Source organism: Cinclus cinclus, chromosome 4, assembly GCF_963662255.1.
Source record: "Cinclus cinclus chromosome 4, bCinCin1.1, whole genome shotgun sequence".
Classification (NCBI taxonomy): Eukaryota; Metazoa; Chordata; class Aves; order Passeriformes; family Cinclidae; genus Cinclus; species Cinclus cinclus.
In genome coordinates this window covers 55,555,254-55,574,997 of record NC_085049.1, presented here as the reverse complement: position 1 = coordinate 55,574,997, position 19,744 = coordinate 55,555,254, and the positions used below count along the sequence as shown (strand labels likewise).

The window sequence follows — 19,744 nt, the reverse complement described above, 5'->3', positions numbered from 1 at the left end:
CACTCCAGAACTGTAGAATTGCCAGACTGGGAACTGTCCCAGTTACAATGGGAACTAAAATCTTTGCAGTGTCTTAGTATAAATCTTAAGATGCAGAAGCAGGAGGATGTGAGCCAGTGGCACTACTACTCTCCATCTCTCCCTGTGACTCTTCAAATCCTTGTCCCCGTCATGTGCCCTTTTTAGTGCTGTTCAGCCAGGTTAGATGCATTTAACTCCTTCAGTGTAAGTCCTCTAAATCTAATTCTCCGGAATTTTGTCTTTGTCTGAATTAAAGGTTAGATACTTTCCTTCCTTCGTTTGGGTATGTTATCTTACCCTCTTTCTTTCTTTCTTTCTCCATTTTTTTTTCAGTACTTTATTAGCGTGCAAATATGAACACAGTTTGGCAGAGAGCCATGCCTGCCCTGCAATGCGTAGGTGCTTGTGCTTTGGCCAAACCTGGGAGGGAAACCGACTCTGCCCTCCCAAACACCTGTTTCGTCCCTCCTGCTCAGAAATGCAAGCAGGGATGGGCTGCAGGCAGCTTTTGCCTGTCCGGAGCTGAGCGAGCTCATCCCACCTGCTCCAGGGCGGTACCTGAATACCCCACGGGCCAAAGCTGCCCTTCCCCGGAGGGGGAGCCAGCACGCACAGACACTTGAAAAAAATACTTGGGGTTTTTCCCCATACAAACCAGCCCAGAATCTGTACGTGGTGTGAGGGAGGAGGCAGCCAGGTACAACCCTGCGCTCACGGTCACAGCCCGGCCCGCGGGTACCGCGTCCCACCACGGTGGGAGAAGGGCCTGGCCTGCGCTTCGCTGGAGGCGGGCCAGCCCTCGGCGCGGGTCGGGGACAGACGGACCTACGGACGGACAGATGGATGGAGTGAGGCAGCAGGAGGCAGGGCTGAGGGAGGAGGTTTGAGCCTCGGCGGCTCCTGTCCGCTCCTGCCGCGGGCTCGCGTCAGTTCCTGCCGCCGGCCGGCGCTGCCTTCGGGATCCGCCGAGCGGGAGCGCCGCCGCCGCCATGAGCCGCAGCTACAACGATGAGCTGCAGTACCTGGACAAGATCGACAAGAACTGCTGGCGGATCAAGAAGGGCTTCGTGCCGAACATGCGTGTGCGTGGGAGGGGCCCGGGTGTCCGGGGCGGGGGTCGGGGAAAGGGGCGCGGAGTGGCGGTCGGTGCGGCCCGACCGGGGCCGGGGCCGGGCTGCTGACGGCTCTCCCCGCAGGTGGAGGGCGTTTTCTACGTGAACGACCCGCTGGAGAAGCTGATGTTTGAGGAGCTGCGCAATGCCTGCCGCGGAGGAGGTGGGTCCGGCGGGGAGCGGACCCCTTGACCCGGGGGGGTGACACACAATCAGTCGGTTTGGAAAAGATCTCCGCGATCTCGAGTCCAGCCTCTGGTGACCGAACACCACCGTGCCAGCTAAACCGTGGCACAGGGACGGTGACTCCACCGCCTCCATAGGCAGCCCATTCCAGTGTGTGTTCGCCCTTTCCGTGAAGAAATTCCTCCTAATGTCCAACCTGAATCTCTCCTGGCACAACTTAAGGCAGTCCTCTTGTGTCACCGGTTGCCTGGGCCGCGGCGTGCAGCGGGGCGGTCTGGAGAGCAGGCGAACAGCAGCGGGTTCTCCCTCGGTGTGTGCCGTGCCGTGCCGTGCCGCTGCAGCCCGGGCAGGAGCAGCCCCGGCGTGGCTGTGCCCAGCTCTGGCGGGCGGCCCCGGCGCTGCTGCGCTCGGCAGTGCTCCCTGAGTGCCGCTCTCGGAGTTTGCCCTGGGGAAACTGCCTGGGTCTGCTCTCTGAGTGCAGGGCTGGATCCCAGGTGCCCGCTGGGCAGGAGAGAGCACACTGCTGCTCTTAGCCCAGACCCCACGCTGTTGGTACAAACACAGCAGAAGTTGGTTATCAGTGAAGTACACACCGCATTGAATGAAACTGCAAATCATGCACAATGCCACGCTCTTTGTACCAGATTAGAAGTCTTGTCGTGGCCACCTTCTTTTTTGCCAGTGTTTTAAACAGCCTCTTTAGAAAGTGTTTCATCATGATTATCATGGTAATTGTCAGTTGACTTTAAAAAAAAATCTTTTTCAGGTGCGGGTGGCTTCTTGCCTGCTATGAAACAGATTGGGAATGTGGCTGCATTGCCTGGCATTGTTCATGTGAGTATCTGCTCTGAAAATATGCTCTTTTTCTGTTCCCATTTGCCTGAGATTATTGCATTCCAAATGGGAACTCTCTCATGGGAAGAGGTGTGGACCGAAGTTCTTCTCAAGGCAGTCTGTGTGTTAGGAGCCTGTGTCTGAGTAAGCAGTGCTTGCTAGGGCAAGACTGCAAAACAAAGCTGTCACAGAAGTAGCCACTTACTTCATTGCTTTTCTTTTGATATGCAACTTTTCATGCTGTTTCAGCTTCTTGAGCCACCTTTCCCCACTATGAATACTAACTGCTTGTTGGTTTTGAATTGCCTCTGCTCTGGAATTCCTGGAGAAGTGTGAAGGGAGCAGGAGGTGGTACTGTTGTCTGTATTATTGTTACTGGCCTCATGTGAGCAGTGAGCCTTCACATGCATTCAACACTGCCTTCCCTCATCCTGTGGCTTTTTGGAAGCAAAGCATCGGATAAAATGATGCAGGAGGAAAATACTTACCTGTGACTCTTTTCAAGAAGCGCAAACTACGATGTGGAAATTACCCTTTTCACATTCAATATTGCATATATTAATAAGTAACAAATAACAGCTTTTTCATTGTCTCTTTTGGCAGAAGTTTTGAATTTATGGATGTAGTAAAAGGCCGACCAACATGCTGTTAAATGCCTTAGGGGTCAGGCCAAAATGGAGTAAGGTAGAATAGTAACAACCTGCTAAAATGGCAGTTTTGGCTGGTAGTTTGTAGAAGAGATGCTGCAATCATCTGCATATTCAAATCTTAACGTTTTAGTTCCAAAACAAGGATTTCTTGGTGATGGCAAGGAGGGTCAAAAGCAGCAAATAATCCCATTCAAAAGTAGTGTTTACTTCAGTGTGTGGTAGCACTTTAATAGATATTGAGAAGCTCCAGTTTCTGATAATGTTCTGGGTGTCACAGGGTGTTTGCTTCAGAGATCTGCTCTCTGCTTTTTCTGACTGTCCTGTAAGTACAGGAGATTAGATCCTCACCTGAGTTGGTGTGTTCACTCCGCCTACATCTGAACATCCCTTCTCTTTTTGATACATTTGTTTGCAAATGTGGCAAGCACTGCCGCAAGGCAAAGTATAACCAAGGCAACTCTTCAGCATGGAGTTTCATAAAGCTTTAAAATTGTCTTTCAGAGATCAATAGGCCTTCCAGATGTCCATTCTGGCTATGGATTTGCTATTGGCAACATGGCTGCCTTTGATATGAGTGATCCTGAAGCAGTGGTTTCACCAGGTAAGGATGACTGACTTAACGTGCTCTGAGAAATATCTGGGATGGCATAAAAATACTTTTCAAAATGACAGGACTTTGCAGTACTTTACATTCAGGAACAAAGCAAAAAATATGAGCATTATAGGGAATTAAGGGTTGCTTAATTCTTACATTTAGAATCTTCATTCCTTATGGAGCAGGTAGTTACACTGAGAACAGCTAAACACTACAGGGAGAATTGCCCTTGTGTTTGCAGCTTGGACTTGTGGTATCCCTCAGTTTTGAAGTCTTTGACCTTGGGGTTTCACCAGATTGATCAAGAACTGACTAGTTTCTTTGAGTAGTTTGAAAACGTATTTTGAGGGTGTTTCTACACTTAAAACATGACCTTACAGTATGTCTGTCTTTTTAGCAAACACCCAGATCTTTAGTTACTGACAGTCTGAAGCTTGTGTGGTTGTCATGAAACATGATACTCATGTTTCAATTTTGCTTTGATCAGTTCAAGTGTTCCTGATTGACTCAGACCCAAGGTCTCTTAGTTTGGCATCTCCTCTCTAACAGAACTTCCATACTAAAGGTGGCATGATTATCTTTCACATTTGGCATTGCCTTATAGAATTTATTATTATAAACAGTAAGAGTGAAGCAAAACACCAAGAACTGAAGTTTCATATTCTTTGTAAGTATTTATTACTTCTTGCAACTATTTATTATTTAGTCCCGTGAAGATTCAAAAAAAGAACTTATTTTTGGGGATTGCTTTCAAGAACTTTTTATGTCAGGGCACCATTCTAAGATCTGTCACTTTTCTTCTGACCTTAGGCAGCAGAACAAGAATGTTCTCTCTACTTTCTATGGGCAGTGCATTTTATAATTGTGTCCAGTTCTCTTTGTCAACTTGCTGGAGTAACTTTGTAAACAGAGAGCTCTGTAGGCAATCCTACAGCTATGTCTTGAAGTCTGAGGCTTCATGTAAATCTGTTAAAACCAAGCTTAATGCAGTTCTGCTTTTTTTCCCCTTGTATTGTGTCACAAGAAAAGGAGTGAGATCACAGCCTTCAGTACATGCTCCCTGACGTGGCTTTTTTTCCACTCGTAGGTGGCGTCGGCTTTGACATCAACTGTGGTGTCCGCTTGCTGCGGACAAATTTGGATGAAAGTGATGTGCAGCCTGTGAAAGAGCAGCTCGCCCAGGCTATGTTTGACCACATTCCTGTTGGTGTTGGCTCCAAAGGTGTCATCCCCATGAATGCCAAGTAAGAGAATGTGCATACATCACTAGAGGGGACGTCCCTGTTGTTTGGTTTGATGCAAGATTAATCAGTGGGAATCTTAAGAAAGGAAAAGTAATTCTAAAATATTTTCTGTTCTTTCTGCGTATGTGTTTTACCAGGACTGACATAATCATCAGTGCAGTCAACTCTTTCTTCCCCCATTGAAAACCCATAAAAGTTCTTGCGGGTTCTCACTTCTTCTCAAAGAAAACTTTTCTGAAAGTCATGATAGATAGGATAGAAAATAAGGTATTCCCCACCCAGCAAAGAAGAAGAGGTGATGGCCTATCAGAAGTTAACATATTTGTAGAGTTTGATTTTCATAAAGTATTAAGAAGCTGGACTTTTTGTTAGGACAGTTGGGGGCTGACCATAACATAGTAGAATAATTTAGGTTGGATGAGTTCTTTTAAGGTCATCTCATCCAACTCCTTTCAGGAAGGATCTAAATCTAAAGGTAGGTCTAAGAAAAAAATTGTGTCAAGTTGCTCAAGGCCATATGCACTGGAGTTTTGAGTATATCTAAGGATAATTATCTTATGTAGGTGTTTGATAATTGCAGGGATTTGGAAGAGGCCCTGGAGATGGGTGTGGACTGGTCTCTCCGGGAGGGCTATGCCTGGGCAGAGGACAAGGAGCACTGTGAGGAATATGGAAGAATGCTACAGGCTGACCCCAACAAAGTCTCTTCAAGGGCAAAGAAAAGGGGCCTGCCTCAGGTAATGTTATGTTTCAGGGGGGCTGTGCATGCACCCAGGGTTCAAATGTAAAGGTCAGAGACTAGTTCTCTAATTCTGTGTTTTTTCTTGAAACTCTGTCTTGCATTTCTGGGCAGGGGGAAAGGTGAGATGGTGAGGTCAGTTCTGAATGATTCTTGACAGGGCTGCAACAGAGCAGAGTAATACTGGGCATATCTAAGGTCCCTGGGGCCATCAGGTTTTCACCTGTTAACTCCTGGTACTGGAAGTTATATTGGCTGGCATTTCCATGTCTAGATGTATTTTGTTTTGAAGAGATAGGCTACTTAATGTTCAACTTTCATCCATGTTTGCTCAGCAAGTTAATAGCAGGGCAAGAAAAGATTTAATAATAAATGGAACTAGCTCATAACTGAATGACAGTTTAAGAGTTGGATTTCACGTCTATATATTATGTCTTGCTGCTCTGTGTGCAACAAATTGAGATGGCTGTACTAATGGTACATTTGTAAAGCTTTGTGTATTCTTGATATTAATTGATACTATTTTTTATTCATTGGGGTGCTGCAAAATAACTGCCTTTTAACCTCAAAATAATGTTATGTTCCAAATTTTCACATTTGCCTTGCAAATAAGTGATCATCTGTTACAGAGTTGAAAAAATCTGGCCTTGGAAATGGAATATCTTGTTTTAATCCACTGAAAAGTTTTAAGTACCTAATTAACAAGATGTAACTTCTTTGTGGAGTTATAACCAAGTATAAGACTGTCTGCTTTGTCTGTACAAACTGCAGATGAAGTCTTGATACTCTGTACTCTTCCCATCCAGGCCAAAGTAAGTTGAAGAAAAGTGGCAGCAGTCTCTATGTTCCTGGTCCTTTTGTTTAATCACGGTCTTGTTCCAACTGCACAGGTAGTTACAAATTTGAACAGAAAGGAAAGTGGTGATGCTAGTGGTTCTGCTTCCTTGGAGATTACATGGGGATATTTTTTCCCCAAAAAAACCTTTTCTAAACCTAAAACCTTGCTGTAGCTCTGCCCTGTGCTCCCCGAGGCTGCTTTCTCTGCCCTGTCTGATAAGTTTGTTGTGATTGGCAGCTGGGAACCCTAGGAGCTGGAAATCATTACGCTGAGATCCAGGTGGTGGATGAGATTTACAACGAATATGCTGCTAAGAAAATGGGCATCGACCACAAAGGGCAGGTGTGCGTGATGATCCACAGTGGAAGCAGAGGGCTGGGCCACCAGGTTGCCACAGGTATGATCTGACTGGTGTAGCTACATGGAGAGAGGCAAATTCATCAGCATGGTCTTGTCACTGGCAGCAAACTCCAGCACCGAAGAGGATTTCTTACAGTGCAGTTTATGAGAGCATCCTGAATTGCCTGGTCAGGTGTTATCTGTTTGCAAACAATTGATAACGTTGTGCCACAGATTTGCTTTTTTATTTAAGAAGTAGCCTTGGACTTGACCATTGGACAGATGAATTCAGTTGTAGAATATAAATTACAGACACCCATGTTAACCTCAAAAATTGCAGCTAAATGAAGAAGTCACTTAGACTTCCTGTGTTTATTTCCCAGATGCACTGGTGGCTATGGAAAAAGCCATGAAACGGGACAAAATCATAGTGAATGATCGCCAGCTGGCCTGTGCCAGGATTGCCTCTGCAGAGGGACAGGATTACCTGAAGGGAATGGCAGCTGCTGGCAACTATGCCTGGGTTAACCGCTCTTCCATGACTTTCCTAACACGACAGGTAGGAGCAGAGTTGTCTCTGATGCAGATATTTTTGCTGCACATCTGCTTCATCCCAGACATAAGAGAACAAAGAGTAGTTGCACTTATTGTAGTGGTTTTGGTTCACCAATTTTCAGATTTCCCGGCCAACGCACCAATTTGTGTGGTGGCCAAATTGCCAGTGCACCCACTAGAATTGGTTACTCGTTTCCTGCTGTGAGATAGGATTAGAAGGAAGGGAAAACAGGCTCAAACTTGAAAGGGTATAAAGAAGAACTTTGGTTTTTGTCAGGTCTAAAGGAAGCCGCCAAGGTCTTCACAGGGATTTTTTTCTATAATTGGTTCCTTTCCTTCCTTACCAAAAAATAAAATTAATACAAAACCAGCACAACTATTGAACTTAATTTCATTTTTATGTTTCTTAAACTGTTTCTTTCTGGAGACACTGGTACAAAATTGCAGTCACAGCAACCTATCCAAAATCTCTCAACATTACTGGATTGTCCTTGGCAGAAGCCACTTAAGCAGTGTTTTTGAAAATGGCTTGAGCTGGGAGAAGAGGGTACAAGAAAACTGGGGGTTTTGTTGCCAAAATTGAGGGATTTTGTTGCTCAGGCCAGCTTTTTGGAGTTTCACAGATTTGCCTGATATCTGACAATTGTAGGAGGAAGCTTCCAGTGGGCAGAGAAAAACAATCTGTGCAGTCCAGTTCTGTCATTCTCAGCACTATTGTATTCAGTTCCACTGTGGCCGAATTATGATGATCTTGTATCTCACATCCTGATTTGCTCTCTCTTTAGGCCTTTGCCAAAGTCTTCAACACAACCCCAGATGACCTTGACATGCACGTTATCTATGATGTGTCTCACAACATTGCCAAAGTGGAACAGCATGTAGTGGATGGAAAGGAGAGGACTCTGCTGGTGCACAGAAAGGGATCAACCAGGGCCTTCCCTCCTCACCATCCTCTCATTGCTGTTGATTATCAAGTAAGTGTAGCTTTGGGAGAAGGAAATAGAGAATTCTGGATTAATCAGACAATTTTAGGGTCCATGATGGATACCTGAATGCTGTGAGTTTGTTTTTTAAGGTAACAGCACTAGAACTCTGGTGGGGTGGCAGTATTTTGCTTTTGTGTGTGATAGATCTTTGGGACACTGAGCTCCTGCTTCTGCTCCACACCCGAAGTGGTTGGAATAATATAAAAGGAAAGAAGTCCTTTATGCCAGGGGCAGGATACAATGGTTTACCTTGTCTCTGTGTTGGACACAAGGCTTTTGATCTACTGGTCTGCCTCCTGCAGTGCAGTTAGTTTTCTAGAATCCTTGATTGCAGGCACCTGAGACAACCAGGGATACTCTCAAGGAATGTTAATCTGACCTCCTTTTCTGGAGATAAGGTTCCTCTCAGACTTCTATTAAGAATGAGGTTTTTCAGCTTTTTCTTACGAATGAATGCTTTGCATCCACAGCTGACTGGACAGCCTGTTTTGATTGGTGGCACAATGGGCACCTGTAGCTATGTCCTCACTGGCACAGAGCAAGGCATGACTGAGACCTTTGGAACTACGTGCCATGGAGCTGTAAGTCAAGAAGTTATTTCAGGGAGGGATTGGGATGAGACTGTCATCCAGAGAATAAAGTTGTTGAGGGTCATCCAATGTGTAATTCATCTGTTGGCCATACAAGCAGAGAGGAGCTTTGCCAGTAGTCTCTGCCCAGGAGACCTGCAAGATAGAAATCTTTGTCCCTTATGGAGTAGCTGTGACTACTTCTGCAGAAAATCTAGGGGATACTGCTTTTTATAAGGTAGATGTTAGGATGAAGATGTGGAGAATAAGCTCCTTTTACAAAATTCTCATATCTCTGAGATAACAGGAGGGATTAACTGTGCTGAGGCTGTCTATATAAAACATCTCAGTAGTTAGAAGGTATTTCCTCCTCTGTTATTCATAGTGTGAGACTATCAATGAGGAAAAGAATTATCTTCCAGTAAATTTCAAGATCTGAGCACTTTTTGGTTTGGGTAAAAAAGACACTTGGAGATGAGTGTGTTAGACAAATGAAACTTTCCTAGCCATCACACCAGAGGTGTGATTTTGCAGGAGCCTGTGACCTGAAGGCTAAATTAATTTCCTGCATTAAGGTTTACTGTGGTCTGTGCTCTCAGTCATTCTGTGTTTGCTTATAATGCAGCAATGGAGGGTTTTTTTTTTGAATAAGAAAGAGTATTGTTTTTCCAAACTGCTACAAAGAATAAAACTAACACAACTGTTGGCCTAGGGTCGTGCACTGTCTCGAGCCAAATCTCGACGTAACTTGGACTTCCAGGATGTACTGGACAAGCTGGCTGACATGGGCATTGCCATCCGTGTTGCTTCTCCCAAACTGGTTATGGAAGAAGTGAGTTTAGTACTTCATTTTCTTAGAAGGAAAAGGGGGTCTTGCTCCCTGCCTGAATGACTCTCCCTGACCTGATTTTTTGCAGTGCTAAGCGATTGCCAGTACTCTAAATATGCAGCTTGTGTGATTTCTGATAGAGCTGTCAGATTTTTTGGAAAATGGAAAGTGCTCTCTATCCTAAAAGCATGCTGAAGGGGGAGATGCCTGATTGACAGGTTTTGGGGGATATGTTTTTTCCTCTTCTGCCTGGTGATAGGGATAATTGCTATCTTTGTGTGAGCATCTACAAAAGTAGCTGTGTTTTATGGATTTCCTTCTTGAATTATGTTCTCCCTGCTTTAAATTTACCTTACACTGCAGCTTTCATGTAGATTAGTTCTGCTTTAAAGATCCTCCTTTAAGATGAGCTCATATTTGCATAAGAAGAGAACTCTGAATGGTCAGAAAACTTTGAATATTATGACTTCCAGTTCCTCTGCATTAGCATGAGTATGCCTTTTCTGTACACAACCTCACTCATAAAAGTGTTAATTGTTTGGCGCTCTGCTTTTCTGGGTGTTGGTGACATGTTGACCACATTGAAGTCTCTACTTAAGAGCAGCTTCCTTGTCAGAATAGGGGTCAGAGAGGGAAACTCTAGAGTTAAACCTTGACTGCTGTCACTGTGGGGCAGTGAAGATAAAACTTAAAGGCTTCCTGTAGAGAAGAAGCTGGAGTCACTTCCTACTAGATGATGAGGCTTGCCATTCTCACATGCTGGGGCACTGATTATCTGAAAAACTGGATTAAAACAGCTAATGTTTTATCTGAAATGTGATGAGAGCTTCTTTGGAAAGCTAAGTGTCTTACAGATTTCTTAGACACGTAAGGTGGACAGATTCTCAATATGTTCACCTACTTCTGCACCCTCCATTTCTATGGTTATTTTTGTGAAGAGTGGATTTCAAAAGCCTACAGCTGACTTCCTGTGACTATGGATTGTTTATGGTTTTGTCTTTTTTTTTTTTCCCCTCCAGGCACCAGAGTCTTACAAGAATGTGACTGATGTGGTTAACACCTGCCACGAAGCTGGCATCAGCAAGAAAGCCATTAAACTGAGACCTATTGCTGTTATAAAAGGCTAGGAGCCAACAAGGCACCAATGTCTCCAGGCCTTACACAGAACTGACTAGAATTACCATCTTCCCATACCTCTTGGACTCTCTAGGATGCTCAAATATCACATTCCTGTTCTGGAAACACAACAGCTGAGGATACACCCATTTTTTAACCACTCCTAGCCATAATTAATGCCCCTCTTCCTTGTTATATGGCTTTCTTTTCTTGTGAGGACAGGGCAAACAAAATAAGTAAGTAAGTATTGGTTTTTATATGCAGTCCTTCATCCATTTCCCTGCTCAGGCAGGACTTCAGACTTGCCCAAGTTGTCACTAAGTGCTGTGCTGTAAGACCACCTCCATAAGTGAAGGTGGTGTACAAAGCAAACCTTCTGTCACCACACCTGAGTGCCTGGAGCTCTTTCTGCATATGGTAGTACTCTGATAGACAGGGTATTGCACATGTGGGCAGGGAAAGTCCTGTGTGCAGGTACCTTTATGCATAGTCTGTACTGTTGCATGTTTTGTGGCAGCTGGGTAAGTAATATGGAGTTGGGAGGAGTCTCCAGCTCGGGTTGAGAGGGGGCTAGCTAAGCTTGAGACACAGTCTTACCCCAGCCTCTCCCATTTTACACAGCACCTGGTGAACTTGGCTCAGGACAAGTAGGCATTCCACAGTCTTTTGGAAAAGCTGAACAGAATCAAGTATGTTGCCTTGAGAGGTTTTGTTAGCCTAGTAAAAGTTGTAACTTGATTTAGAGATGTGCTAATCCAACATTTTAAAAAGCTCTGAGCATGTGAAAGTTGGGTTGGGTAATGCTGCTCACTGTGTCCCCACAGCTCTGATTTAAGAGAGCCAAATTTCAGGGTCAGGCCCAATGTGATGGGACTTAGAGTGTTTCTTTCCACATTCATTAACCAAGGCTGGAGGGGAAGCTGACCATCCCCACTGCACCATTTTGGGGGATTACAATAAAATGGGAAGATGGATGTGGCAGTGTATGTGTCATGTTTATTGTGTGTTATTCCGAGCAGACAACAGACATTTTAGCCACATACGAGCTTGAAACACGTTGTGTTTTGATACCTTGGATCATTCAGAGACATCCATTCGGATGACGGATCTTGCAAAGAATGTGCAGATGGCAGAATTTTTGCAGGACACAAGGAAGGGCAGTGCCGTGCTGTTTTCCCAGCTCGGTTATGACAGGAGTGTGGTGGCTGTGACTTGTCCTTTCCGGGGCCATGCTATTTCCCACCTCGTTGGAAGCCTGCCTGCAAGGCTGGATGCCGGCACAAGAGGGCGGCTGGAGGGAAGTAATACCCCAAAGCAAAAGTGGAGTCCTGCCAAGCACTCGTGTAAGGGGAGCAGATGGTGATTGATGGACTGTAGTGCCTTTTGATGAAACATCCCTTTAAGTGCAGGATCTTAGAAGGCATAATGGTATTTCACTGTTGTAATCACTTTGTTCTTAGTGGTTTCTTAGGTTCAAGTGCTGTGTTTGTGCAGGCTCAGAAGCAGCACGTGTAGTTATAGGCACTGCTGTGAGTTCTTGTGGGTCTGAACCTAAAACTTCTTGTTTCCCCCTCCTTTCTTCAGTGGAACAGCTCCAGATTGCCGTTTCAGAGGTCCGAGACATACTTGCTGAATTTAAAACAAAAATCATTTCAACTAGAAATGTGAGTTAGCCTCCAGTGACTGAAGGAAAAATTTGTCTCAAATCTGCAGAAGTCTGTGTTCCTTGCAGAAGTCTCTGTCTATAAATACTTCTTCTTTGATGTGGAATGTAAGGGAACCTTTAAAACATTCACATTTAAAAATAACCATTTCACAAACACAGTTCCCCTTTCAACTTCTACTTAGCCTTACCATTAAGGGACAAATTCAAGTTTTTTACAAGCAGAAGTCATGAGTACCATGGACATGCTGTCATATGGATGGGATGTATGTCTTAAGTTCTCTGATCATCAGTGTTTATGCATTAGCATTCAAGACTGCAGGAGTTAGCTGTCAATTTTGGTTTCCTGTTTCAAAGCTGGTATTAGTTTTTGTTGTATGTTGTACTATATGAAGTGCTGTTTTTTCAACCACCTAAAAAAGTAAGGAAAAATGTAAGATGTCTCCCAGTTCTTTGTTTGAACCAGGATTTTTTTCCAATTCAAGTCTGTCTTTTTTTCTGCCAATAGGGTTGTCCAACAACATTTTTTATTTTGCATTTTAAAAAATACAAGAAGTGTTAGGTAGAGAAAGCATACAGTATTAAAATTCATGTGCTGAAATACAGGTGGATCTGTAGGAGCATTTTGGCAACACCAAAGAACCAGTGTGATTACTGAACCATCTCTGCTTCCATGGAAGATTACTGAGAACTCTGAAATACCTGTTGATGCACTTTCCTTCCCAAAAGACCGAAAAAGCCTTGGTGAATGAGTGTTTGGCCTTTTTCTTTTGGGTTACCACAGTTAGGAGATCTGGTCTACATCTGCCCTTGGAACTGCTGCACAGTTCTGTCCAACCACAGGCACTCACCTGTTGCCTGCCCAAACTCACTTGGTTCACTCATCTGTGGCCTGCAGCAGGTTTGTTGGCTTGCGCAGGGTGTCTGCATTAAGTCTGCACTTCAGGGTTTGGTTGCCTTTGGGTGACTCTCAGAAAGCCCTGGGTTTGCAGACCAAGCTGGGACTGCTGTTTGTGGGGTGCATACCAGGTCAAAGAGGCAGCACTCAGCCCGTGGGCTGTGTGAGACCCCCAGGACAGCAGTTCCTCACAGCAGCGTTCCAAACGGGGACCTTGTGTTTCGTTTGTCATCGCAGATGGCAAAGCTGGGGTGCAGCTGATGGCCTACCTTGACTTGGTGACACTTTGTGTTCTCCAGGCGCCTAAGTCCCCTAATTCAGCCTCTCCCAAGGGAAACCAGACCCCAGCAAGGTAAGCTGCTGTGGTTTATTTGCACCATACTGCACACCTAACGGGTTGGGAACCTGGTGACGCTTTGTCACCACCCTAGGTCTCCTGGGATTTCTCTTCCCTCTGCTCTGACTTTCCCTGCTTTAAACGCAGCTCTGCAGCACACGCTGCTTCCTCCTACGCTGGTGGTCCCAGGCTGGTGTTCTGGCCCAGGAGGAACAAGTGATCTCTGACACATCTCTGGCACAGGCACCCCCACGCTCTCCTCTGCTCTCCTTTGTTCCTCTCAAACATAAACACACTTAACTGGCCTCTCCTCCCTCTACCGCCCCAGCCTTCCCAGTGATCAGACAGCAATATCCCTGCTGCAGCGTGTGCCAGCACGCTCCCTGCTTGCAGGAAAGCTTCAGTGGAGCTGCAGGCCCTGCCTGTACCTGGCATTTATTTGCTTTGCTCTCTTGAGCTCTGTCCTAGCCTGAATAGTTTTGATCACCAGTGCTTCTGGTTTTCTGTCTGGAAAGGTGGCAGTGGGAGGTGTACAGTGGAAAAGTAGGAGCTCTGCAGTCCCTGGACAGGGAGATACTGGGTAACAGGAGCTTTGTCCCCTGTATCATGGGAGGAAGAAGAGGATGATAACCTCCTGGCATTCACAAACACCAATAATGATGTGGTTTCTGGTGGGGTTTTTGTTTGCAGGAGGGTGGGGGTCATGCTGAGTGATGTGTGAGGTGGGAAAGCAGAAGGTACAGAAATTCCTCTGGTCTCCCATGGCAGATGTGCAGCTTCTTCTCCCTCTCCATCCCCTGCCTGAGCTGTTGCTGCTGGCTTTCATAGCACTGACCACATCCCCATCTTGCTGCACCCTTGCTCCCAAACCCCAGGAGACTGCTTTAGGTCATGTTGTATATATAAATTCAGAAACCAAAATAATCACTAGTCTGAATTGCAGAGATTATGACCAGGAAAGGGAAATTGAATCATCTGCCAGCACTTAATTTAACATTTACTAGCTTAGTAAAGGACACGCAGGGGCTGGGCTGCCCTGACATGCTGAGGTGTCTGAGTCAGCCTTGTATTGGAGCCAATTCCAAGAAATCATCTGGTTACCCAGCTCTCAGCTCTTAGTAACTGTAACCTGTTTGTGCTTTTAATTTAAAAAAACAAATGAACAAACCAAAACCACAGTTGTTTTATTTTTAACTAATGCTTGCTATTGTGGTGCTTCAAATTTGTGTCATTCACTAACAAGTTAACAACCTTTAAAACCATAGGTAGGTTGATGAGTTCCTCCACTGTTTCCCTGCCAAATGTTTAACCACTTCTTGGATGAGGACTAAAAAGGTGTCATTGTAAGTTATTCTTTCCCTCGAAGGTATTTATACTGTAGCTGTTGCTAAAGGGATTTTTGCCACCTTTTATAGCAGTGCTTTTGTCAGGGGATACACAAAGTGCTTGTCCTGAGGCTTTCTCCTCCATTTTGAGTACTTTGAGTATCTGTATATTCTGAATCTAGCCCAAAAAAGGACTTTGTCCAGCCCTGCAGGCACAAGCTGTGTGTATCTGCAGGGCTGGAGGCCTTTCATGGTGGAAGAACTGAGCCTTGCAGAGGAGGAGAAAACTCTCCATCCAGGGACCCCTCTTTGCCCAGCCCAAGACATGCAGCTCTGCTGGCAGGAGGCTGCCTTTGGGTGCAGGCAGTGCTGGGTGTTCTCCTACCCCAGCAGCCCCAGTTGGGCACCTCCATGACACAGAATCCCTCCCCAGGGAAGGGATCCCAGGGGGACTGCAGTGCCCATGGGGCAGCTGTCAGGCCACAGAGGGGAGAGCAGGGAGGGAGAACCCTGCTCACAGGCATGGTGTGCTAGGAGCTATGCACTGCTCCTGTCCCACACCTCAGTCCCAGGGCTGTGAGGTCACCTGGCCTTCACAAATCCCATTAGGAAGTTCAGATGTGCAGGCTGCTGGCTGCTCTTCTGCCAGACCACACGAGCTCTTCCATTAATGGTCAGCAGATGAAGCATAAATTTTATCCTGATAGAGAACCCCAAATCCCTGTTTGTGCCAATATTCCTTTCCTTGTCTCTCAGGCAGAAATTCCAAAAATTTGATGATTTATCAATAGCAGCCAAGAGCACCATTGCTGTCTCCTTTCCCCCTGCTTCTCTGACAGAAAGTGAATCCTCCATCACAGACTGGTCCTGGAAAGAAAAGTTCCACTTAAGGCTCAGACATTCAAGTCCATCATGGACTTTTCCAGCCTGTACCAAGTCACTCCATCTTCCTATGCCTTGGTGCCCTTTTTGCAAATAGGAATAAAAATCACTTCCTTTAATCTCACTTTTTATTGGTCTTTCCTATTTAAATACAAATCTGTGATTCAGGGACCAGATCCTTCTGCTCTGCCACTGCTGAGTGCTGCTGATCACAGTGGTGATGAGTGCTGATCACTTGCTCTCTGTGGAGCATGGCCTAAGTTGTGCCGTGCTCAGTGCATGCTGTCTTCTCCTGAGGCTTCAGTGCTGCTGGAGGGATGGGTTTATTCCTGTCACAGTCTAAACTGCAAGTAGGAGAGGGTGTAAGCTGTTCAGAGTTTCAAGAGTCATGACAAAATTTAGAGTAACTTTTTCATAGTCTTCTGGCTAGAGCACAGAGCCACTGAGCCAGACCCTCATCTTAAGTTCAGTGTTAGTGAGTACCTAAATTCCTCTGTGCTCATGTGAAATGCTGAACCTGCCCCTTTGCTTTGGCCATCTTTGTGTGCTAAGGGACAGAAGCTGAGAGAGCAACAGGTTGCTCTCTCAGGGTGGACTAAGGACAGGGACAGAGCTAGATGGATGCTTTCAGTCAGGAAACATTCAACAATGGATGGCAGCATGTAAGGTTTCATTTCACTTTACTTCACACTGAACAGTCCCACCTGAAGAACCTCGAAAATCTTAAGATCAAATTAAAATGCTGCATGTCAGGGAATAAAACATTTATTTGAAGGGAGGCCTTTGGTTTCAAGCAAAACCCTTATGCATCAACCAGAAATTGTTTTGTTCTTCAGCTGCTCGTGTTTGCCATGGGAACAAGCTCTTAGTGTTGTGCCATAAGAAGTGAAGAGTCCTGAGCCCCCAGCCCTGAGTGAGTGCCAGAGTCCATCTTCACAAAGGGCCCCTCATGACAGTGTCCCCTCAGCTCTGCCTTTGCCACCTGCATCTGCCATTCTCCCCAGCCTCCACGGCACCACCAGGAAAGAAAGGCTGGATTCACTTTGGTTTGTGTTCAACCCACCTTTCACAGCGCCTGGTGCACCCATCTCCCCCCCTCCCCATCTCTGGTGATTCAGCCAAAGAATTTTAATCTCCATAGTCTGTCTGTAGTTGTAAAATATAATACCAATGGAGCTGGGCTTTTTTATCCCGAAGCCATGAAACTGTTGTCAGAAGAAATAGATACGCACTAGTGAGGGGAACAAAGTGCTGCTGGGGAGGATTTGACTCAAGCCAGCACTTCAAATGGAAATTTCCCTGTTTGAAGTGGATATGTCCTTCATCCCTACACCTTTCCTCTCTGTTAAACTGCAGGAGCGAGGGCTCATAGGGTCTGATCACAGGGGGAAGGGGGTCGACTCCTGCTCTGGCTCTTGTCCACAGAAAGTTCCCATCACCTGGCTGTGGGTGTCCTCACTGCTCAAGGGAGCCCTGCAGGAATGGTTTTTGGTGTGAAGGGGCTCCTGCAGACCAGCTTGGGAAGCACCTCAGCCAAAGATACAATAATAAAAGGAACTAGCTCATAACTGAATGACAGTTTAAGAGTTGGATTTCATGTCTATATATTGTGTCTTGCTGCTCTGTGTGCAGCAAATTAAAATGGCTGTACTAATGGTACCTTTGTAAAGCTTTGTATATTTTTTTATATTAATTGATGCTATTTTTTATTGATTGGGGTGCTGCAAAATTACTGCATTTTAACCTTAAAATAATGTTATGTTCCAAATTTTGCAGCCCCAGGGCTGCAAGCTGGGAGCTCTCCACACCTGACCAGCTCTGGGCATGGGGGTCTGTCCATGTAAACACTGAGCCTATCCCAGGCACTTCAGATCACATCACAAAGGTCTTCCCCTTCCTTCAAACACATTTGAAGCCTAAAGGAAATAGATCAAACATATAAATTTGAACTGAGATTAATTATACATTTGCAACTGGAGGGGGAAGGGGAAAAAAAAGCCATTAATGTTTGTCTGCATTAACTATGCCTGTGGCGGTGTTTCTTTGTCTTTGCGTGTGATGATACTCCATGAGATGCTGGGTCTGGTTCCACCAGATCTCTGGAAAAGCCTCAGAGGCTTCAGGAGACTGCAAATGTGTTTCAGCAGGAGGCAGACAAGGAGAAGGGAAGAGCATTGGAGGAGCCTTTGTTGGGTAGCTGGAGGCTACTTCTCAGCTCCCCGATTTCAAACAAGTGTAATTATCAGTTGGATAGGGTTCAGGACACCGAGGGAGCTGCCAGATCTTTCATGAGGAGGTGAGTTTATCCCACTGAATCTAGGATAAAAAAAAAGTCAGGAAAGAGGGATATAATTTAACCATGTAAGTGTTGTCTTACACTCATAATGTACCAGGTGGAATATACTCTTGATAGCTTGGTTTATACACCTTTTCCCTTTGGAGCACTTGTGTAATATTTTTATATAAAACCTGGCTGAAATGAAAAAGCACTTGAAATTTCTCGATAAAACCTATTCTCTTAAGAGCTCCATCCCAGTGAGTCTCATTAAAAATTAGGACCTGATCTTCCAGGAATCTCAACAACTCTTCAAACCTTTTGAACATTTTTTACTCTGCCCTACAAACTGCCTTTTCTTAAACCTCTCAAAGTAAACTTTAAGTAAGTCTAATGAATTTCCATTCACACATTTCATGGTGTGGAAGCCTTAAGCCTTCAGATCTGTCAAGTCACTTTCCTAATTGTTACAGTGAAGTTACTGTCAATATTTGAGCATACACTTGTGAACTTTGTTCTCAGTATTATCTCAGTTAGGGCTAGCTGAAAAAAGGAAATGGTTGCAGAAAACAAAAACCCATAACTGCCTCTGTTTTGTGGGCATGGGTCAATACAAATACATTTTAAACATAATTTCTAATTATGTTCTTCCAAACTGAAAACAGCCTCATTTACAAATTGATGGAATAAAACTTTTCTTATCTGCAGAACTTCAGGTATAAAACACAACACATCATCCTGATGATTTCTGGGCACAAATTGCTGCTGCCATTGTAACACCTGAGTCCCAGCTTATACCAGATGACACCTGCCCAACAGGAGCTCCAAGCCCCTGCTCTCCAGACCCTGGTGCCTGCTCTCGTAGCTGCTCTGTGGTGCTTGCCCCACACATTTCTGTGCCTACATCTGCACCCAGGCTTCATTGCTGCATTCTTATTTTATCTCTTGTAATCAAGAACATTGTAGGAAACTCACCAGTGGCTTTCTCAGGGGTGCTCTTTTTACCCCCTGCTTCAGCCATGGAAAGCCTGGCCAGAGACCCCATAGACTTCATTCTTGGGAAAAAAATAATCCTGAGTCTGTAAATGTGTTCCTTAAGACAGTGACCTCAGTGAAATCCCAGCAAAGTTGGCAGAAACTAGCCAATGCTCAAAGTGTTTTGTCAGTTGCAAAAGTAAATTTAAAAATGTTTAAATGCAATATGTTTTTCAATAACAGAGCCAACTAATTTCATTCACCTCTGAAGGCATTGACCACTCGTATTACAGAGCAATTCAACTATTTCATGGTGGTGGCATCGGAGGCTGTTTTGTTTTGTCAAAGCAAGCTCCCCCAACACATGCAGCTCCAACTCAGCAGCCTCTTGAAACTTGCTTTTAGTAAAAATCAAACCAGCTGGTAATGAGATTCTCAGACAGGATAAGACAAACACCACTTAACAACCTTATGCTTTATGGGCTCGTTAATGTAAATGGAAATTTTAAAGCTTTCATAGTGCTGCAAAATACAAAGCTATGGAGCATGCTGCACATAAACAGAGGCATTCGTACTGCTTGTCATGCTAGCAGCTTTGATCTGTCCTAACAGGGCCCTGGGGATCTGCACCACTGCTTGCAATGGGGCATTGCCCCTGTGAACCAGGGCTACAGCATTACCCAGCTGTGTTGGGGGCAGACTGCTGGGGTTGGGGGGCTGAGGGAGGCAAGAGGGAAAAGGGCTTCTCATGGCTTTTTGCCTGGCTTCAGCAGTGG

At 45.2% G+C, this 19,744-nt stretch overlaps 1 protein-coding gene across 1 annotated transcript; it reads left to right on the top strand.

Moving 5' to 3' along the window:
- The first annotated feature begins 1,008 nt into the window (after nt 1-1,008).
- RTCB (RNA 2',3'-cyclic phosphate and 5'-OH ligase) lies at nt 1,009-11,570 on the top strand. Its single transcript, XM_062491285.1, has 12 exons — nt 1,009-1,103; nt 1,218-1,296; nt 2,086-2,153; nt 3,305-3,404; nt 4,486-4,642; nt 5,223-5,379; nt 6,457-6,616; nt 6,942-7,117; nt 7,899-8,087; nt 8,570-8,680; nt 9,381-9,500; nt 10,517-11,570. Exons 1-12 carry the CDS (start codon nt 1,011-1,013, stop codon nt 10,622-10,624), a joined length of 1,518 nt encoding a protein of 505 aa, XP_062347269.1. The 5' UTR covers nt 1,009-1,010; the 3' UTR covers nt 10,625-11,570.
- Nucleotides 11,571-19,744: the final 8,174 nt, after the last annotated feature.

Excerpts from the sequence above, each read along its gene's own strand:
- RTCB (XM_062491285.1), top strand. The coding sequence starts at position 1,011 with ATGAGCCGCAGCTACAACGATGAGCTGCAGTACCTGGACAAGATCGAC. Across the intron at positions 8,681-9,380 it reads GAACTACGTGCCATGGAGCT|GGTCGTGCACTGTCTCGAGC; the intron begins GTAAGTCAAGAA and ends CTGTTGGCCTAG. Across the intron at positions 9,501-10,516 it reads CCAAACTGGTTATGGAAGAA|GCACCAGAGTCTTACAAGAA; the intron begins GTGAGTTTAGTA and ends TTTCCCCTCCAG.